The 22,608-nt window shown below is 42.3% G+C and overlaps 1 protein-coding gene across 5 annotated transcripts in view; it reads left to right on the forward strand.

Annotated features, from left to right (window-relative positions):
* Cdc14a (cell division cycle 14A) overlaps positions 1-22,608 on the forward strand; it is a 190,900-nt gene that overhangs the window by 153,129 nt on the left and 15,163 nt on the right. For 4 of the 5 annotated variants that reach the window (XM_017800531.2, XM_017800530.2, XM_017800532.2 and 1 more), the window contains 4 exons: positions 6,075-6,187; positions 7,879-7,926; positions 12,670-12,792; positions 13,467-13,812. In XM_017800531.2, the coding sequence (XP_017656020.1) occupies positions 6,075-6,187; positions 7,879-7,926; positions 12,670-12,792; positions 13,467-13,812 (630 nt within the window). Of the gene's footprint in view, positions 1-6,074; positions 6,188-7,878; positions 7,927-12,669; positions 12,793-13,466; positions 13,992-22,608 lie in introns of those variants that run through there. The other variant, XM_029568156.1, reaches the window with a different exon arrangement.

Consider the following 22,608-nt stretch of genomic DNA (forward strand, 5'->3'; position numbering starts at 1 on the left):
AAATATTTAAAAAAAATCTATCAAAAAAAATAAGAATGCTATAAGGATTTTAGTGTGTTTCAAGCTCTGTACTAGTGTTTAGAGCAGAGGCTCATGGAACTTACGGGTTTATTTAGTTTGTATGTAAAGTACAAAAGGCTATTTTCCCCTAAAGGTTGCCTTTCAAAACAATAAGAGCTTGAAAGCAGAGAATCTCAGTGACTTTCACTCTTCTGGGTCTACAAGAATTTCCTTGTGATTGGTTGTTAAGGAGCTGTGATGGCCTTGTTTAGAGCATTTGAATACATGGTTTTTCAATGCTTGGGAGGTGGGTGAAAGAAAACAACTAGAAAGGCTGGGATTTGATTAATTTCTGTAGCCCACTCAGAATCATGAGGAATCTTTCAAAGCTGAAGCTTTGCCTTTGTTGAACCTGACTTTCAGTGCTGTGAATTACACTCAGCACCCCGTGGGGTGCCTGGGTTCCCACTCCTGTTCCTCTTGTGCTCTGAGCTTTTTCTTCATGCTGCAGAGTTTTTAACCTGTTCTCATCCCTTTTCTATTCTTGGGCTGTAAGGCTTTAATAAAATACTACTTGAATGAGCAAAGAAGGCTTAGTGTTTCAGATCAAAGGAAAAAAGAGAGCAGATTCATGAACTTGGCACTAATCCAAATAATGTGATGATATTCTCTGCTCAAATACAAAATAATACCCAAAACAAGGACTCTTTGACATTTGGGGTTAAGGGGCCATTATGAATTGGGGTTCTAGAAGGAAGTGGCTGGAAGAAGAAGGGGTATAAAGAATGTTAGTTAAAGTGCCAATATTTGAGTTAAATTAGGAGCTTAGTGTGTGACAGTCACATAGCTAACACCCACCACATGCCTGGATCTGGCCTAAGCACCTTACATGGATTAACTCCTTTTGTCCTTACCATACCATGTGGCACAGGCACTAGAATGAGGGAGACTTAACTGAGAAAGGTGATCACCTATCCAAGGTCAGGCAAAGAATATGGTGGGCTGTCCTTTGAATTTAGGAACACTGGTTTCCAGTCTGGGCTGTGAGGCTGCTGCCTACCCAAGAGTCTTTGATATGTCACACAGTAATTTGGAACAAACCCTTGCCAGCCTCTCTTTTTGAAGGTCATAGCCCCACCCCTGGTCCAGTGCCCTCCCTTCTACTTTCTGGTCTAATGTGTTGTGAACAGTGTCTACCACCTGCTTCCCTTCCTCACCATGGTAGATTAGGAAACTGTGAGCCCAGATAAAACTTTTCTCCCTTGAGTTGTGTTGTCAGGTGTTTCAATCATACCAGCTCAAAAGTAACTGATACAGACGCCTAACAGCACCTGATGAGCAAAGGCTCCAAACGCTCTCCTGCCCACTGATTCATGAGACTCATTTATGCCTTACACTGTCCGGAGTTTAAAAAAATATTTTATTTACTGTTTTTATTTTATGTGTATGAGTGTATTGCCTGAATATAAGTGCACCTGTGTCATGCAGTACCTGTGGAGGTAATAAAAAGACATCAGATCCCAGGTCCTTTGCAAGAGCAATCAGTGCCCTTAACTGCACTGCTGAGCCATCTCTCCAGCCCTGCATTTTCTTTTTTTCTTTTTTATTTTTTGTCTTTTTGAGACAGGGTTTCCCTGTAGCCCCAGCTGTCCTGGAACTCACTATGTAGACCAGGCTGGCCTTGAACTCACAGAGATCCGCCTGCCTCTGCCTCCCGAGTGCTGGGATTAAAGATGCCACCATACCTGGCTGCATTTTCTTTTTTAAAAATTTAACTTATTTATTTATATTTTATGTGTGTGAGTGTTTTGTTTTGCCTGCATGTATGTAAGTACACCATGTGCATTCAGTGCCCTCAGAGGTCAGAAGAGGGTATTGGATCCCCTGGAACTGGAGTTATGGACAGTTGTTAGCTACCATGTGGGTACTGGGAACTTAACCTGGATCCTCTGTAAGAGCAGCCAGAGTTCTTAAACCCTGAGCCATCTCTCCAGCTCCTGGAGTTGAATTTTCTAATGAACTCTCCCTGACTCTTTGCCCCAGGCTCCTATGACCTGGTATATTTATTATACAGTTGGTTTCTTAATGAATACGGGGCTTAGTTATAGTCATGCCTCTGTGTTTAAACTTTTTCCATAAAGTTTTTTAGTTTTTAAAATTGTATAGCTTAATGTAAATATATTTTGAATAACATTGTGTAACTTTTTGTTAAGAGTTTTGAGGGCATAGCCAGGCATAGTGGTGCATGCCTGTAGTCCAAGTACTTGGAAGTAGAGGCAGAAGGATCAGGAGTTTAAGGCCAGCCTTGGCTATATAGTAAATTAGAGGCTAGCTTGGGTTGCATGAGATTCTGTCTCAAAAAACAAAAACAAAACAAACAACTAATTTGAGGTCATTTTCTTATTGGCAATTGTATTGGTATATAGTCTATGCCTCCTACTCCCCCAAATACCCTAAGCTTCATACGCTAGCCATAGAAATAAAACAAGTGCAAATGTGTATAGAGAAGCAATAACATGATTTAAACTTTCAGCATTTTCTTTAGACGTGTCCTGCGTGACTAGATCTTGCCCCACTCTTCCTTCTCCTTCCTCAAGTCTCTGTCCTGTTCCAGGCTGTCTTCTCTTATCATGCAGTTGCAGTACCCACTTAGCTGTCCCCTCACTCCTGGTTCTCCCTTTCTGTGCTTCATTCTCCTTCCAGAGAGCAATTGGAGGGAAATATATTTGCAATATATTCAGATGAGTTGTTGTTTTTTTTTTTTTGTATTTGTTCTTCATTGTTGTGACAAAATACTCTGACCAATACCAACTTGGGGAGGAAAGGGTTTATTCAGCTTACATCTCCTGGGTCGCAGTTCATCAGGGAGCCCAAGGTAGGAACTCAGGGCAGGAACCTGGAAGCAGGAGCTGGAGCACAGGCCATGGAGGAATGCTGCTTACAGGCTTGCTCTTTTGGCCCCTGCTCGGCCTGCTTTCTTATGCAACACAGGCCCACCTGCCCAGGGGTGGCACCACCCACAGTGGGCTGGGCCCTCCCACATTACTCATTAAGAAGATGCCCCTCAGACATGGCCACAGGTCAGGCCAATGGAGGCAATTCCCCAACTGAGGCTCCCTCAACTCAGGTGTGTCAAGTTGACACTAAAGCTATCCAGCACAAACATGTAGACCTCTTCTATACCAGTATGAAAATGCAATGTACACAAATAAAAATATGAACTAGCTGCTAGACCTAAAATTTTTCTATATCCCTAGAAATGAAAGAAACATGAATTTATATACTAAATGCTATTTATACTCATCAATGTTAAAGATGCTCTTGATATTGTCAAGGAAGTAAGGAATCAAAATCTCATAAATTTTACTAGATGAAATTTAAAATGGCGTAGCCATTTAAAAATCTTTTTTAAAGCTTATTTTAATTTTATGTGTTTGACTATTTTGCCTGCATGTATGTAGGTGCATCATGTGCGTGCAGTACTTGCAAAGGCCAGTGGAGGACATCAGATCCCCTGCAACTGGAGTTAAGGACAGTTCATAGCTGCCCTGTGGGTGCTGGGAACCAAACCTTGTCCTCTGCAAGAGCAGCCAGTGCTCTTAACTGCTGAGCCATCTCTCCAGCCCTGGAATAGCCATTTTTTTGAGGGCAAGTTTGTTAACATCTAGAAGATGGCTTTTAAATGAGCTTAGCAATTCTACTTCTTTGAGTTTGTCGTAAGGTAGTTCTAGGACAGTGTTAAACGATCATTTGCATCTAGAATGGCAAAGCGGTGCCTAGCAGTGAAAGACAGGAGGATAGCCTGACCTAAGGTATTTGTAAGGTAACACAATTTGGCTTGTCTAGACAATGAATTTTATAGGGCTATAAAATGATAATGTAGAGTTCTTTTTTATTTCCCTGAAGCACTTCCACAATAAACATGTATTTTTCATGGAAAAATAGCTTACAAAGTTGCTTATGTAATACAACCCTTCCTCTTTTTGTAAGGAAGGTGTTATGTAGGGGGTGAGGGTGGGGGTGACGGGGATGTGTATTACACAGTGAAAATTCTGGAAGACTGGTTCAGGATGCTCACGTGTTTGACTTTTGATATCAAATCGGTAGGTGATTTAACAATTTTTTTTCAGACTCATCTATCAGATACATGACAAATGTGTGTGTGTGTACTTATATATCTTCCTGTCTACCACCTATCTTTCTGTCTATCTACCTATATATCTATTTCTATTTTTTTAATAAAAGGCATGAATTTTCCTCTCCAGTAATTGACAGCTGGGACTATATATGTATTATTTTCTTCTTTTAGAGTGAGGCTGACTGATTTAAGGAAACTGAAGGAGGCAAGTAAAAACAATATATTAAATGTAGGTAGTTAGGTGTATGACAGTGTGTTATAATATTGTTATATGTTTTTGAAATCTGTCGCAATTTTTAAAAAGTTGTAACCTGGTTGTGGCTCACACCTGTAATTCTAGTATATCAGGCTGAGGTAGGAGGATTATGAGTTTGAGGATAGCCTGACCTACATAGTGATGAGACGTTTGAAAAACAAAAAGGGGACTGGAGAGATGACATAATGGTTGAGAGCACTGGCTGCTCTTGCAGAGGACATGGGTTCAATTCCCAGCACCCACATGGTAGCTAATGAAGGTCTATAACTCCAGGTCCATGAGATCTGATGTCCTCTTCTGGCCTCTGTGGGCATTTCATGACATGGGTACACCTACCTACATGTAGGCAGTACACTCACACATATAAAAGAAAAATAGTAAATAAAATGTTTAAAAGATTCACAATTAAATTTTTTTGGTCTTTTTGAGACAGGGTCTCCCTGTAGCCCCAGCTGGCCTGAAACTCACTATGTAGACCAGGCTGGACTTGAACTCACAGAGATCAGCCTGCCTCTGCCTCCTGAATGCTGGAATCAATGGTGTGCACCACCACACCTGGCTATGATTCACAATTAAATGGAGGGAAACAGTATTATTTTAAGTATTTGAATTTGATTTTTAAACTGTATATCTTCTAAATTTAGTTTTATTTTCAGGTATTATGTGACCATTGCCTAAAACATGAAAAATAAAGTCTATGTATGTTAACAATAAAACTCTATTTCACCTCTCCCCAGACTTCTGAGAGAACCTGCTCCCATTTCACTATCATATTTCTAAATACCTTGCTAACATTTTGGACCTTTACTCTCTCACCTCCTGGTTTTAGATACGAGTTAGCTCTTCTGTCTCCCTGTCGCTCCCTGTCCCCGAGCTGGCATGTGCAAACACTAACAGTGGGCTTCTGTTTTTAAAACCATAAAACTTCCTTTAGAAGGAACTATGCTTTCCTGATTAAGTACCTCTGGTCTTTTAACTGCTGGAAAGGGCTTGAGCACTTCTGGGGGGGTTAAAGGATGCCAATGTGTGACTGTGTAGATATCCTCAATTATTTTTATTTTGTATTTTTAAGGATTTTACTTTTTGTTTTTAATTGCATGTATATGTGTGGGTGTGTGCATATGAGTATAGGTGCCCTTGGAGAACAGAAGAGGGTGTTGGGTCCTTTGGAGCTAGAGTTATAGGTGGTTGTGGGCCACCTGACATGGGTCCTGGGAACCCAAATTGCGTCCTCTGTAACAGAAGTAAACTCCCTAAAGCACTGAGCCATCTCTCCAGCCCCTATCTTGTTTATGTTTATAAACAAATTATGAAACTTGCAGTGGTGGACCTGGTAATACCCGGAAACATTTGTGATGGGTCTATTGAGCCACTCCGTGCCAGGCTGTTTCCCAAAGCCTGATTGTGTTCGTTCGCATGAAAGTCACTCTGGTTTTGATCCACTGTAGCAGACGTCTACCTGTACTTGTGTTTCTTTGAGCTGTAACTTGACCCAAATATTTAAATATTGAATATTCTTAACGAACTGTATACTTGTCAGTGCTGAAGTCATAACATTTAAATGACTTAACCTATATCAAGATAATTAACATAAAATATTATTTATAAATGTAGATAATCTATACTCTCTTAAGAAATCTGTTTGTAATGACCTTTCTATGAAACATGCCTTTTTTTCAGAGTAATTTAGAAGATGAAGATGTGGAAATGAAAAGCAGTGTAACACAGGGAGACAAACTACGTGCCTTAAAAAGCCAGAGACAGCCTCGCTCCTCACCATCCTGTGCATTTAGGTAGCCTCAACTCAAATCATTCGGTTCATAGTGCCCCTTCCATTTGTGGGTAAAACATTCCATCTTCTCTCTAGAGTATCATTCTACAAATACCAAGTTTACCTATATTTTTTCTTTTTGATGTATTTCTGTTTTGTGCTGCTTTTTTTTTTTTTTTAACCTTTTTGTGTGTTCTATCACTGTTGGGAGTAGCTAAGATTTAAAAGCTTACTGAAAGCAATTACCACATCTCCATCTCTGGAATTCTACCTTGAGCTGTTGAGGAGTTAGTTATTTCTGGTACTCTGCTCTAAATTCTATTTGGAGTTTCACAAGTGGGTTTCTAGTGTTGTGGTAGATCCTCTCGGGTGTACCAAGATTTTGTATCAAAGCCAGAGTGTGAAGAAAAGTAGGTTGTGTCAAGCTTTGATGCATTCCACTACTTGGCTTTACTTTCCATTTTTTGAGAATTAAATAAGTGATTCTTACATGTGTCCATAAAAGTATATGCCATCTTGATTCTGAAGTTTGAAATTACCAAAATCAGTGGTGGGAGTTGATGTCTGACCACATAACAATTGAAACCTTATAATAGTTCAGATTTTGTTAGAATCAAAAGAAATCTTAATTGGAAGAAAGTATAATTTAGCAAATAAATATGCAAAAGAATCTTCCCTGTACAAATTTCAGAAGCCTTATTCAGATGGGAGTTTTCTACCTTCCTTTTTTTAAAATTTTGTATTTTATATTGTAATTTTGAGACAGGGTATCCCTTTAGCCCCACCTAGTCTAGAATTTGCCATGTAGACCAGGTTGGCCTCAGTCTCACAGAGATCTGCTGTCTCTGCCTCCCAGGTGCTGGAATCAAAGGCATGTGCCACCACACTCGGTTTTTTTCTACCTTCGTTTTAATTCTCAGATAGTATATTGGGTTTTAGAATTTAGTTTTTCTTTCTTTCTTTCTTTCTTTCTTTCTTTCTTTCTTTCTTTCTTTCTTTCTTTCTTTCTTTCTTTCTTTCTTTCTTTCTTTCTTTCTTGTCTTTTTTTGAGTCAGGGTCTCCTTGCAATCCCAGTTGTCCTGGAACTCACTATGTAGACCAGGCTGGCCTTGAACTCACAAAGATCCTCCTGCCTCTGCCTCCCAAGTGCTGGGATTAAAGGCATGTGCCATCACACGCCTGGCCCTAGAATTTAGTTTTCTTAATAGCATCATGGCTATTACTGAGCACTTTCTTACTGAGCAGATACAATGCCATCTTCTTATTTAAATATATTTATTTATTTTATGTGTTTGAGTGTTTTCTCTGCATGTATGTAAGTGTGCTATGTGCATGCAATGCCTGTGGAAACCAGAAGAGGATATTGGATCCCCTGGGACTGGAATTACAGATGGCTGTGAGCCTCCATGTGGGTGCTGGGAACTGAACCCAGGTCCTTTGCAAGAGCAGCCAGTGCTCTTAACTGCTGGGCCATCTCTCCAGGACCCACTTTCTTATTTAAAGCAAGTTGCTATGACATTCAAGATGAAATGAAAAAAAAAAAAAAGATTTTCTGTTGGTTTTGGATTTATTTTATAAAGTAGATGAAGTAGATGAATACTGATTTCCTCTTTTGACAATTTAGTATTTTGATGGCTCTGACTCTTGTGTTATGGTCTTTGTTCAACGGAGGGGACCTGGTGATGCCTGAGCTCTTGTCCTTGATTTCTGCAGGTCAGATGACATGAAAGGACACCCAAGAGCAGTGTTCCAGCCTTTCAGGTACTGCTGACATGTTTGAATTTCTAGCAGTTGTTAAAATAGATGGCCTGTTTCACATATTTTCCAAGCTTCAAATCCATGAAAATAAATATAAACTAAACAGCCTTTAAAATTTTTTTAAATAACATTTTTATTAATTCTTTGAGAATATCATACAATGTATTTTGATCATATTCACACCCCTTCCCTGATATTACCCCCACCTCCCTACCTACTCAACTTCTTGTCCTTTTTTTTCTTAAAGTCCATCAAGTCCGTTTTTTGTTACCCAAATATTCTCAGGTGTGGGCTAGCCCCTGGAGCCTGGTCAACCTACCCAGCATCACATCCTTAAAGAAAACGGACTCTCCCAGCAGCTATCGGTTGCTGATAGCCCCTCAGCTAATGGGGGGGGGGCTTCGTGCCTCCCTCCTTTCTCCATGCTGGACTTTGTCTGACTTGAGCTTTCTCAGGTCTTATGCATGCTCTCATAATCACTGACAGTTCATGTGTGCAACTTCCCTGTTGTGTCTGGAAAACACTGATTCCTCTTAAAGTACCCTTTGTCTTCCATGCCTAAATTGAAGACCAACTGTCCTCTGAGCATACTACTTTCCTTTTATCTTATTTTTTTTAAATATACTTTTTTTATTATTTTTAATTGTATGTTGTATGAGTGTATTACCAACATGTGTATAAGTATACCCGTGTTGTGCAGTACCTTTGAAAGTCAGAAGAGGGCATTGAATCCCCTGGAACTGGAGTTACGAATGGTTGTCGGCTTCCATATGGGTGCTGGGAATCAAACCCGGGTCCCCTGCAAGAGCAGTCAGTGCTCTTAACTGCTGCGCCATCTCTCCGGCCCCTCCATTTATCCTTATTTATTTTTGGTGGTGGTAGTGATGATGATGGTATTCAAACACAAGGCCTTTCACATGCTGAGGAAGTGCTTTACCACTGAGCACATTTAGCTTTCCAAGTTTTAGCTTTTCAAATCCCTTCCTTTCCCTTTGGGTTGTTAAATAAGCTTCATGCTCTTGCTCGTTTGTTGAAAAGACTTTTCTTAACATGTCCACTTGGATGTGTGTCAGTGGTGGTGACCTCAAGATATGTTGAGATTCCAGTACCTTGTGGGGTTTCTAGTAAACTCCAGAGTGCGCTGGAATTTTCCTTTCAATCCAGAGATAGATTTTGGCCCCATTTCTGTTAGCTCCCCCCTATTTTTATCTGTATTCTTCACCTCCTTTATTTTGTGCTTTTCTTTTTCTCCCCATCTGCTCTGAAAGAGGAAATGTTAGTGCTTTTTCTCTTGAACAAAGTTCTCTGTCTACTTGTGGAGTGGTACAGGGCAGTGTGATACTAACAAGATCCAGGGTGGGGCATGGTGAAAACAGGAGAGTTTGGCTAACGTGTTGATAAAACAGGAGAAGGAGGCTGACCATTCTTTCCTTGGAGTTTTTATTGTAGACATAGATTTAGAATTCTTTAGAGGAAGCAGCTTGAGTGAGCTCGAGCTTCTCCAGGAGCTTAAACCACTTCCTTATATAACTTTCCACTTTTTTTTGAGGAAAATATGGCATAAGCAGTGGTTAGGAGGGTGAGTGATAAAGGAAAGAGTCTAAAGTAAGGTTTTCTGTAGTAGAGAGGAAAACACGAAGTTCAGTTACATTACAGGATTTTCTAGGATAAAAGAGTCCCCTAGTTTGCATCTGTGTTGCCGTGATAAAACACCATGACCAAATGCACCTTGGGGAGAAAGTTTATTATATCTACGGCTCAGATTCTGTCACTGAAGGAAGCCAATGTTGGAACTCAAGGTGGGAACCTGGAGGCAGGAACTGAAGCAAAGACCATGAAGGAATGCTGCTTAAAGGCTTACTTCCCCGGGCTTGTTCAGTTACCTTTCTTAGATAGTCCAGGCTCACCCATAGTGGGCTAGGCCCCTCTACATCAATTAGCAACTAAGAAAATGCCTCACAGCTGTGGCCACAGGCCAGTCTTATGGGGGTAATTCTTCCATAAAAGGGTCCTTCTTCTCAGGTAATTCTAGTTTGTGTCAAGATGACAAAAAACTATTGACCCCTTGTCAGGCTGACACACAGACACATCACTATTCACTAAATCTTTTCCTTTCTTCTTTAGCCCTGAGACCTCACATTAATATCATAATATAAAATACAGTCCAACTTTTAAAAGTCCCATGATCCCTTAAAAATGGATTTAAAAGTCCTAGTTCTCTTTAAAAATCCAAAGTCTCCTGTAAAATCCAAAATAAGTCATATGCTTTCTTATTCTAAGATGGAAAAGCCAAGGTAAAGTTATAATCAGATCAAAAGAAAACCCAAGTCCAGCAGTGTAAAGGACTCAGTCATGATCTTCTGGTCTCCAAAGGGCTTATGCAGCCCCACTTCTCTGCTCTGTCACCTGAAATACACACAGCTTGTGTTGTAAGCTCAGACCAGTTCCATGCCATGCTTGCTGTTGTCCTTGGTGGATGTCCCATGGTCCTGCCATCTCCAATATCCTGGAGTCTCCACTGCAACTGAGACTGCCCCTTCAGTAATGGTCTCACCCTCACCTTGTCTCTCATAATACCAAGCCTCAGCTGCCCTCCATGACCACTTCAGTCCTGAAGCTTTCATGTCATCAAAACCAGTAGCACATGGGAGACTCTTACAGATTACCAAGTTTGGCTGCTAGCTTGAGATGCAGCCTTGGCTGCCTATGGACCACAGTTTCTTTGCTGACCCTGATGAAATACTCTCCAGAAGATTTCGTCTTGGTGATACTGGTCTCTTGTTAACCAGAACTGATTTTTCAGTTCTAGCTAACCAATGGAAATTGTCTCAGTAAAGCAAAGGTTTCATAATCACAGATTCTTAGTTCAAAATATCACAGGAACAGGCCTGATAGAGTCTTGTCTTCTCTCTAAAACCTCATAAGCCATGCCTCTATCATCTGATTTGCTGTCAGCATTATTTTCCAAGTTCCAACAACAGCTCTGAATATTCAGTGGCTTTTCCAGCCCAAACACTTCCAAAATCTGCCCATAACAACATGGTTGGGCCCATCGCAGCAATATTCCACTCTCTTGTACCAATTTCTGTTGTACTTTGCTTCTCTATTGCTGTGATAAACTCCAGGACCAAAGGCAACTTGGGAAGGAAAGGGTCTCTTTCATCTTACAGGTTATAGTCCATCCTTGAGGGAAGCCAAGGCAGGAATCTAGAGGCGAGAATTGAAGCAGAGACCATAGAGGAACACTGCTTACTTACTTGCTTCAACTGGCTTGCTCAGCTACTTTTCTTATACGGCCCAAGCCCATTTGCCTTGGGATGGCACTGCCCACAGTGGGCTGGGCTCTCCCTCCTACGTCAATTAACAATTAAGAAAATGACTCACAGATATGATCACAGGCCAATCAGATGGAGAAAATTCCTCAATCGAGGTCCCCTCTTTCCAAGTGACTCTACTTTGTGTTAAATTGGCAGAAACTACCCAGTGCAAAGATATTTGGTATTAAAGCCATGGCTGAGTCCTGGCTGTCCCCAGCGGAGGTAGTTTTCCCTTTGTGTCCACTTGGCAGATGATTATTGAGCACCTACTATGTCTGGTGCTGTGCTAATCCCTGGGAGTAGAAATAGGCCAAGTCTTCACCCTCAAGGAGATTATACCAAGTGAGAGAAGTAGGTAAATACAAGCCGATGAAATGCAGTTTAAGAGCTGAGATTTACTATGAACATATGTGTTGAAAAGGCTGCTTACCCTGTCTGGGAATTCAGAGAAGACTTGTTATGGGGGGTAACAACTGAACGGGCCATCAGGAGGCCATCAGTAAGAGTGACTTGGGTGGAGGTAGATCAGAGGTGAAGGGAGGCAAGGAGAGGACAGGAAACCCTGCAGGAAGAACGGCATCTACAAACTGGACAAAGAGATGAGAGCAGTCCAGTCAGGGAATACACGACCAGACTAGAAATTGTAGTGAATCAAGAGAATGGTTCCAGCTGCACATGCTGACGATAAGTAGTATTGTTTATCACCTGGTATATATGGACAGGTGAGAACCAATTAAATGAGTAGGGGTTCTTGATGTCATCATGTGCTTGAAGATGTCTGGGTTAAATCTTGTGGGTAACAGGACCCTGTTGAATAAGTAAAGGCTAGAGTTTAGAACTTTTCAAAGTCAAGCCAAGGATTTTAGTTAGGCTTTGTGGACACTGAGAAGTTAAGTGGTTTAAATGATGAGATGTTTTAGATGTCATTGGAGGTGAGTCATGATACGAATTGTTAAGGAATAAGATTAAAAGATGACCCCAGTAGTCAAGTAATGATTGCCTTGCTTAGGGCCATTGCCAGGTATAAAGGAGGGGTTGTGTTTGAATGGGACCCTAAACATGAAGCCAGAGATACGGAAGGGAGGTGACAGGATCTGATTAAGGGCAGGACTCTGAAGCCTGGATTTGAATCCCAGCCCTGTCACTTTTCAACCAGGTGGCTTTAGGTAAGGAACTCTTCCTTTGTGTGTCTGTCTCCTACCTGGTACATGGGCCAGCAGCTTTAGCTCTCTCCTTGAGTAGCAATAAGCCTGAACCCATTTCTCACCTTCAAGATGCCCACTCAGTGCCCACAGTATCTGTTGGCTTTCCCACCATTCTTAGGGCCTTTCGTGGTATTGATGTTTATGAATTTACCTTGTCTTAGTTCATTGCTAAACTTATGTAACACAACTTTAGTGTGACACACTGTCTCTTTCTTCTCCCAAAGATTAAGTTCTTCCCTACAGTCACCCTCGTCTACTATGAAGACCCCCAAAGTGTGTTTGTCCCCTTCGGCAACTGCCAAGCGGATAAACAGAGGTTCATTGTCTTCAGGTGCCAGTATGAGAAGGTAATTTTTCTCTGCCTCTTCCAACTTACTGGCTTGAGGGAAGGAAGTCTGCAGTAGGCAAGGAATTTAGCTGCAGGTCGGTGAGAGGAGAGGGGCCAGGAATAGGGGAGAAACTCCAAAGACCCTGCCATTTCCTGGGGCTTTTGATCCTGTCTTGCTGGCAGGGAACAGGGGTACAGGAAGGGATGTCCTAGATGTAGAATATCTCATTCTTCTAGTGAATTTCTAGTTTGCTTAGAGTGGTTCAGAAAATGGATATAGTCATCCATACAAACGATCAACAGTGCTCTTCCTCACTTGTGTGTGTAGATAGTGAGAACTGATGAAAATGGAGAGGGGTGCTTGAAGTTTTCATATCCTTGAATGCCTTTGGGTTAGATCTTGTACTTAAGTCTTCTTACAGACTTTCCTTACATTTACTTTCTGCCTGTGGGCAGACACAATCTTTACATATTCTGTTTTAATATCACTAGTCAGCATTTAAGTTAACTCTGTGGGTCTTGGTTAACTGCTTTTGACCAAGGAACTTGTATAAGTAAGGTCACAAATGATCCTGTCACCAAGGCTGGTAGTGAAGTCAGTCTGTCATCTGTGTCCATTAGAACCATCTTCACTGCATTCCTGTGACGCTGTGACTATATGCTGAGTACACGTTATTATCTCTTTCCCTCCAGCTTCTCCATAAGCTCCCGGCTAGCCAGTTCTCTGGGGAACTTGAATGCTGTGACAGATGACCCTGAGAACAAAAAGACCGCCTCATCCACCAAGGCAACCTTCATAACCAGCCCGTTCACCAGCTTCTTGAATGGCGGCTCCCAGCCACCTACCAGAAATTACCCTGAGCTTAACAACAACCAGCACACCAGAAGCAGCAGCAGTAGCAGTGTTCTTGGGGGCAACCTGAACAGCCCCCCTGGACCCCTGAGCGCCACATCTGAGGAACACACCACTATCCTCAGACCCTCCTTCTCCGGGGGGCTCTCCTCCTCTTCAGCCAGATTCCTGAGCCGTTCCATCCCTGTAAGTTCACAGACACCACTCCTTGGTCCTCAGAACCCAGAATGCAACTTTTGTGTCTTGCCTTCCCAGCTGAGGCTGCCACCAAAGAAATGTAACAGTGCCAAGGAGGCCTTGTGATCTACACCTTCCCTCTGTGCTGTGAAACTTCCACGTGCTCCATTCTGCTGGCTCCTCTTTAAGTAAATGCCGAGTTTCAACTTGGTTTTCCTCTTTCTTTTTCTCCCCTTCCCTCCTGGGGAAGTGGTTCTTCTTAAAAGAGACACAGCTTTCATTTCATTCATCTCACACACACTGTTGGCTTTAGTTACTTTTCAGTAAAGTTTTCAAAGTAGCCTGAATATCTGGTACCAGGTTACGAGTTGACCACACAATCAATTGATGGATTTGCTTTGCTTTGGTTGGGTGTTCAGAATGGCAGTTTTCCCACATCATGCATTGATGACAGGATTTGGAGGAAAGACATGCTGAATGAACAGTGTCTTCCCACAGATGAGCATCAGGCCTCCTTCAGGGAGCTAGCCCACTACATCTATTAAGTGGCAGATGAAGGTGTTTACAGAAAAGACTTAGAGACTGCCAGGGTAGGAACCAGTAGCGTTTCGAGAAAGACATTTGAAATTAGCCATCTGTCTTCTGGAGACAGCTGGAAAAGTCGCCAAACAGTTTTTACCAGCAATCTTTATTTGCCACCAAGCCTCTACCCTCTGTTTTGAAGATTTATTTTATTTTTTAATTTAATTTTTAAATTTTTTATGTGTGTGTTTTGCCTGCTTATATGTAAGTGCACCCATGTTGTGCGGTGCCCACGGAGGCCAGAAGAGGGCGTTAGATCCCCTGGAGCTGGAGTTAAGGACAGTTATTAGCCACCATGTGGGTGTTGGGAATTGAACCCTGGTCCTCTGGAAGAGCAGCCAGTGTTCTTAACCACTGAGCCATCTCTCCAGGCCTGATTTATTTCATTTTAAAATTATGTGTATATGTGTCTGTCTGTATGTGAGTTTGTGCACGTGTGAGTACAGGTGTCCTTGGAGTCCAGAAGAGAACGTTGGATCCCCAGGAGCTGGGGTAGGTAATTGTGAGCCACCCAACATGGGTCCTGGGAACCAAACTAGAGTCCTCTGCAAGAGCAGTATGCACTCTTAACCCCCGAATCATCTCAACAGCCCCCAAGATCCCCTTATAATGATCCCAGTTAGAGTGAAAATCTGTTGGTCAACACTTTACTACAAATACAATACTTTGATGGCCTCAAGGGCACTGAGATCTACGGGAATATGAGTTCTATTTGAGAAGGAAAAAGATGAACAGCAGAACTAGAACCAACATATCAAGGATGTGTGAAGCAAAGCATGGCGAACATGTTGATTGTACTGTGGGCAGGAGCAAGCCTGGTACCCTGGAAGGCTCTGCTCTGGCAGCCTGTCACACCACTGCTCTGTAGCCCTTTCCTTAGTCAGTTACCAGGGCAGGACTGCTTTCTGTGGGGGAGATGAAGAGAGGAAGAACAGTGCTGGTGATGTGCTGCGCTGTCTAGGAAAATAGCAGCCCCTGTGGTTAATCTGTATTGGGACCCACTGTCCTTAGCCTGAGGTTGAGACATGAGGATGTCTGTAAAATGAGGAATTGAGACATGAGGATGTTTGATGTTTGGAAAATGAGGATGTTTTCTCTCTCTCTCTGCCTGTGCTTCTGTGTGTGTGTGTGTGTGTGTGTGTGTGTGTGTGTGTGTGTGTGTGTGTGTTTCATGTGTTGGCTCCCTGGATTTGTTACCTCTCCCATTCTCCTTGTAGGTCTCTTTTCCAAAAAAAATTTTCTCCTTTATCTACCACTCCACACACAACCTTTCCCTAAGAGGAGTTCTAGCACATGTATTTTTCTCTGTCTGATTTTGTTCCCATGAAATTCTCCACCATTTTAGATTCTTTTATATACCAGCATTCCAAGTAACAGCCTGTCCACTCCTTGACCTGATTCTAATCTGATTTTAATCCCTTTATATACTTTGAGGAGATGTGGATCATAAAAATGGAAATTCATGGGACTGGAGACACTGTGAAAGGACAATGCCTTTAAGTTTTCATAACTGTCTTTACACATCATGTATCTCACAGTAGGAACAGAGTTCAGTTCATATTTTTATGCGTGGATTGTGGGCCAGCCTCTTCTTTGAAACTGACTGCAAATCTTTACATTTGCAGGGAAAGTGTTATGTAGATAATTATACAATTAGCTTGTGAATTTTACTGCTAAAGGCTTGTGCCATCCACACTTAGAGCTGGGTACCAGAAGCTTTGGTAACTTGACAAGAGCTCTATCTTTCTAGAATCCCTGTTGACTGAGCCCTGGCAGCACATACCAGTACCACACATGATTGGAGCACGGGGGAATCCTTACACAGTATTGGCCCCTCTGCACTCCATGATGTTTATAGGACTTAATTTTGACCTCATCCCATTTTTTGTTACTTTTTATGTCTTCTCCCCCTGCCCCTCCTCCTTCCCCTGCCCCCCCTCCTCCTCCTGCTCATCCTCCTCTTCCTCCTGCACACCCCTCTTTTGGCTTGGACTAGAATGATTTTCCAATAATTGAATTTAAAATGTGGGCATTTGGTTGCTGCTAATCCCTGCTGCTTCGTCCTGAATCTGTTGTCTTATTGTTGTGAAAGCATTTATGACTAGAATTGCCAGCACAGCTATACTTTCTTCCCTGTCACCCAGCCCAGAAAGAAGATCTGCAGGTCCCCTGTACAGACTCTCCTTCCTTTATCTTTGTCCCCAAAACCTCCTGTGACACCCCCCCCCCCGCCCGTGATGTGGAAGCTTACGTTCTGTCCAGACTGACTGGCTGGTAGGAAGCCCAATTGAACATGTAGCTCTCACTTGATGGGGAGGTTGGTAGGTGCTTGGGAACTGCTCTGCCTCATGGTACATTAATTTTTTGGAGTGTCTTCTAGGAAGACTGCCATTGTGATGCAGGACCCCTGAACAAATAGGAATGACTCACCTAAAAATGTGTTTTAAGGGTTGGGAGGTCTCTTGATGAGCAAAGTGCTTGCTGTACAAGCCTAAGGACCTAAGTTCAAATCCCTAGAACCCATGTAAAAGCTGGGCACAGAAGTTAGTTGCACTCTGCAGTCTCAGGGCTCCTATGACAAGATGGGGAGGTGGGGTAGAGACAGGAGTGGGCCAACTAGCCTGGCCTATGCAGCTCAGTGGCAATAAGGAGACTACTCAAAACAAGGCAGGGGCAAACACCTGAGGTTGTCTTCTACCTCCACCTGCACACAGTGGCATGAACCCCCCCCCAAAGCATTTAAAACGCCTAGGTAGGAAAATAAAGTAATAAAGTCTACATGGCAATATCTTGCCTGTAAGATTTACCTTTAAGGAAGACCCAGGAACTCTTGAGGGGCGAGGGTGATAGGTGTTTAGAGGGAGTCTAATATTTTAAAAGCTACAATTAGCATCTCTTTTGAAAGCTGCAATTGCTCTCTCACTTTTTGCAGCAGTTCAGCCCCCAGAAAAATGTAAAAGTGATTTCCTTGTTCTGTCATTAAATGCTTCAGCGTGGAAAACAGGAATAAATGTTAAGGCATCCTTGTGGTTGTGACAGAATGTTGAGAGAGTCAGCTTTTATTTTTATTTTCTTGGCCTTCTCTCTGGCTCCTCGTATGTCCTCACTGGCCAGAGCAAAGACAAGATTCCACTTTTGGTGACCCGCTTACTGTAAAAAACCAACTCACTTCCTGACAGAGAAGTTCTCAAGTGCTTAAGAAATGAGGGACATGTGATGAGGGTGTGGGTGGGGTGGAAGTATTTTATTAAGTTGAAATTACTTGTGGTATCTGTCTTGAATATTTGCTGTGTTATATTTTTATGACACTTTTCACTGCACTGCTATTCATCCCCCTTGTCCTTGCCTGACCCCCAAGCTGGGGCATGGTGCTTCCCTATCAGCCTTCCTATATCCCATCTTAATATGCATACTGTTTCTTGCATTGTCTGGTGGACTCTGATTACTGTGAGAGCAGAGATGGTATGTGTTGATTGGATAAAAGGATGGATGGATGGATGGATATTAAAATGATGATTAGGTAAGAATGATTACTTCTGTTTTACAGATAAAAATCTCCAGGGGATACTAGATGTGGTGCTGCATGTGTTGAATCCCAGCACTCGGGAGGCAGAGGCAGGTGGATATTTGTGAGTTTGAGGCCAGCCTGGTCTACATAGTGAGTTCCAGGCCAGCCAGAGCTACAGAGTTAGACCCTATCTTTAAAAAAAAAATCTCAAGGGGCAGAGAGATTAAATTTTTGCCCAAGATTGCCCTGCAAATATGCAATACAGTTACAATATGGACCTAGGACAGTGTGACTCCCAAAGTCAGTGTTTTGATAGCGTTATGCCATGTATATAGTTCAAAATAGAGAATTAAAGTATCTCTTTCTCTCTCTTTCTCGCTTTTTCTCTCACTCTCACTGTCTCTCTCTCTTTCCCTCTCTCTGGGAGGCTGTGAAGAAGGGGTGATATTTTAGTTAGGTGGGCTTTGTGGGATGAATAAGAGCCTGTTAGGACTGTGGTGATAAAGGTAGGATAGGGAGGGAAGGCTGTTCTATGCAGTAGGAGCAGTAAAAAAATCAGTGCACTTTAGTGCTGCAGTTGAGTTCTTAGGCTCTGATGACAGGTAGTACTGGGTTCACATTCTGTCTCTGTCACTTCCTTTTATGGAAATATTTGGCAATTTAGCTTCTCAAAGCCTCATGGAAATAAATGTGAATCCTAACTAACAGAGCAGATTAGGTTTTCCTGTTTGCATGCCCTGAAGCGTACACAATATAAGGGGCCTATGTAAGATTAGGAATGTTATAAATATTCTTGTAAATTTTGTACAAATGTATGACTGTGGCTTTGAAAAGGGTTGGTGGCTTAGGGAGTGCTGCAGCTCATGCCGTGATGTTCCTCTTAACTGATTGGGTACAGTGTTTGATTGAGTCAAATCATGTGAAATATTCTGCAAGTGCTTATCAATGGTGTTCAGTCGTTGTCTATTCTTGCTATTAAGAGTTGTGAGTATTCCTAGCTGTTCTAGTTTGTTTCTCCATTGCTGTGACAAAATACTCTGACCAATACCAACTTGGGGAGGAAAGGGTTTATTTGGCTTACATCTCCTGGGTCACAATTCACCAGGGAGCCCAAGGTAGGAACCTAGAGGCAGGAGCTGGAGCACAGGTCATGCAGGAATGCTGGTTACCTGCTTGTTCCCCTGGCCCATGCTCAGCCTGCTTTCTTATACAATACTGAACAACATGCCCAGGGATGGCACCACCCAGAGTGGGTTGGGCCCTCCCACATCACTCAAAAATCAAGAAAATACCCCACAGACATGGTCACAGGCCAGCCCAATGGAGACAGTTCCACAGCTGAGGCTCCCTCTACCCAGGTGTGTCAAGTTGACACTAAAGCTGTCCAGCACAATTGACCCCTTGTCAACTTGACACACAAACACATCACTATTAAATCAGAACCTTTCCATTTCTTGTCCCCAAGATATGATGTTAACAGTGTCACAACATAAGTCAGTACAACCTTAAAAGTCCCACAGTCCTTACAAAATCCAAACTTTGAAAGTTCACAGTCTCTTTTAAAAGTCTCTTAACTGTGGGCTCCTGTAAAATCCAAAACAAATACTGTCTTATTTCAAAAGGGAAGAATTGGGCACACCTAAGCAAAACCTGTCCAGCAAAGTAGCTCAAGGCTGAACATCTGGAATTTACTCACGGCCTCCTAGGCTCCAAAGGGTTCTGGCAGGTCCAGTTCTCTGACTCTGCTGTCCACAGCACACACAGCTTGTCTTACAGATCCAGGCTGGTTCCATTCCACACTTCCTGCTGCCCTTGGTGGTCATCCATTTCTGTGACAAAACACTCTGACAAATATCAACTTGGGGAGGAAAGGGTTTATTTAGTTTACATATCCTGGGTCACAGTTTATCTGGGAACAGCCCAAGGTAGGAACTCAGGGCAGGAACCTGGAGGCAGGAGCTGGAGCACAGGTCATGGAGGAAAGCTGCTTACTGGCTTGCTCCCCTGACCTATACTCAGCCTGCTTTCTTATACAATACAGAACAACATGCCCAGGATGGCACCACCCACAGTGGGCTGGGCCCTCTGACATCACTCAAAAATTGAGAAAATACCCCACAGACATGGCCACAGGCCAGTCCAGTGGAGGTAATTCCTCAATTGTGGCTCCCTCTACCCAGGTGTGTCAATCACAATATTACTGTATTAGTTACTTTTCTATTGCTGTGATAGAAACACCATGACCATGGAAACTTAAAGAAGGAAGAGTTTATTTAGCTTATGATTCCAAAGGGGCTAAGAGTCCATCATGGTGGAGAGGCATGGCAGCAGAGGTGGCTGGAGTAGGAACAGAAGTTGAGTGCTCACATCTTCAAGCAAGCACTGGAAGCTGAGCTTTGTAATAAAAAAAAAATGTATATAGTCAGCTACAAGATTTCAAAGAATTTTTCTCATCTGCTTGGCACTCCATCTTATTCCTGCTCCATGCCTTTTAGAACAAGCTGTGGTAGGACTGACCTCTTGTACAGTGATAAGCTTTCCTGCAATAAGGTTCTTCTGGAAGCTGCTCTAAAACTGTAGTAGCCAATCTTACTCCAATCTTACTCTTTAAACATCTCTAGGAACACTGTCTTGGCAAGGATATGGACTATATCAGCCATGGAACTCATTGTTTCTGGAAGGTTCCTTTTCTTCATTCTGCTGTGTTCTCATTACCTTGGTAGTGATTACATCTTTGATTATCTTAACTCAGTCTCTTTCCACCTTTAATTAATACCTTAGGATTGATAGACATTTTCTATAAGGGGCCCAGAGAGTTCCCTATTGTGTCTACATCTGCACGTACTTTGCTTGTCCCTGAACGCTTGTCCCTTGTATTCATGCTGCAGTGTTCCCACCTTCCCTTGGTCCTGGGAAGATATCTCCTCCTGCTTCTCCTCTTTAAACACATGGTAGCTCCTGCCTCCTCTGTGAAGCTCTTCCCAACAAATTGAATCTGTCAGTGATTTCCTTTCTCACTTGAGTTCATATCCATGGTGAATATTTAGTACTTTGTTTTTATTGACAATGGTATTGGTATTATAGACGCAAACATCAATATTTGTTCATGTATTATCCATATATATCAAATTATCTCCAAATTTTAAACTTCCTTTGTGTAGACATTTCATGAAGTTCTTGTATTTCGGGGTTTCTAGCATGTTGTTTAGACACTGAATAAAAAATTGAAGTACCTACTTGGTTTAAAGTTAAAGGAATATTGAAATGAATTATATACTTCCAACTTTTCTTTAGCTACCACTGTCTCCTCCTCTTCCTCCTCCTCTTCCTCCACTTCCTCCTCCTCACCTCCTCCTCTTCCCTCCTCTCCTCCTCACCTCCTCCTCTTCTTCCTCCTCCTCTCCTCCTCCTCTTGTCCACCTCTTTCTCCCCTTCCTCCTCTTCCTCCTTTTCCTCCCCCTCTTCCTCTTCCTCATCCTCCTGTCTTCCTCCTCCTCCTCACCTCCTCTTCCTCCTCATCTTCCTCCTCCTTTTGAGACAGGGTCTTGCTATATAGCACAGGCTAGTCTCCAACTGTTGATCTTCCTTTTTCAGCCTTGCATATGCTGGTATTACCCAACTCAGTTTTAGCATGCTGATACCACAGTTGAGTTTGACTGAAATGCAGTTCTCTGTTCCCATTGCTAGTGACCCAGTCTTATTCTCAACTGGGCCAGACTGCTTTTGGGCGGGGAAGACTCTGAATGAGTTCTCCATCTCAAATCTGACCAACTGAAGAATAGTCTCAGTAGCCAGTGGGTCAGTTAGGTTCTTCTATGTTCTAACATCAGGAAGAATATAGATATGTTATAGATTGCAATAAGATAAAAATTACTGAATTCCAGCCTTGTAAATAACTAGTTTGATGAAAATCTACTGAGTGACTGGCAAGTGTGCGAAAACACACTTCATTGTTATTTGGAATAATGTTTGTGGTAACAATGATGAACTGTTGATTTATTGAATCTGTTCCCAGTAAAACACTGCTACTTCCCAGTGGTGTGTAGTAGTTTTTCCTGATTTCTACTTGATACCATTTCCCTCTGTCCCATTCTCTGTTTTTAAAAGTTATACCATCCTCATTTTGAGTATATTTTATTCACTGAATCTTTGGAAATAAACAGTTTACATGATGGGAGGCTGAGAGATGGCTCAGCAGTTAAGAGCACTGGCTGCTCTTGCAGAGGACCAGGTTTGATTCCCAGCACCCACATGGCAGCTAACAACTGTCCATAACTCAAGTTCCAGGGGATCTGAAACCCTTCTCTATCCTTCTCGGGCATTGCATGACACAGGTGCACTAACATGCAAGCGATATACTCCCAAATTAAATAAAAATAATAAAATATTAAAAGAGAATGAAAATAGAAGGGGGCTCATTGGGAGTGGGACAGGCTAGAGGGAATGGGTGAATGTGGTCAAAATACATTGTTTACATATATGAAAATGTCATCATGAAACCCACATGTGTGATTAATATATGCTAATAAAATATAAAAAATGAATGTCAGGAAATTAGGGAATAACAATAAATTCTCACAAACAGCTTGAATATAATATTTTTTCCTTTCACCTTTTTTAATTGTATTAAGATAGTACCTTGCTCTGTTGTCAGGCTGGTCTTACACTCCTTGCCTCAAGTAATCTTTCTGCCTCAGCCTCCTGTAGTGGTGGCC

Source organism: Nannospalax galili, unplaced genomic scaffold, assembly GCF_000622305.1.
Source record: "Nannospalax galili isolate Female #2095 unplaced genomic scaffold, S.galili_v1.0 scaffold2280, whole genome shotgun sequence".
Lineage (NCBI taxonomy): Eukaryota > Metazoa > Chordata > Mammalia > Rodentia > Spalacidae > Nannospalax > Nannospalax galili.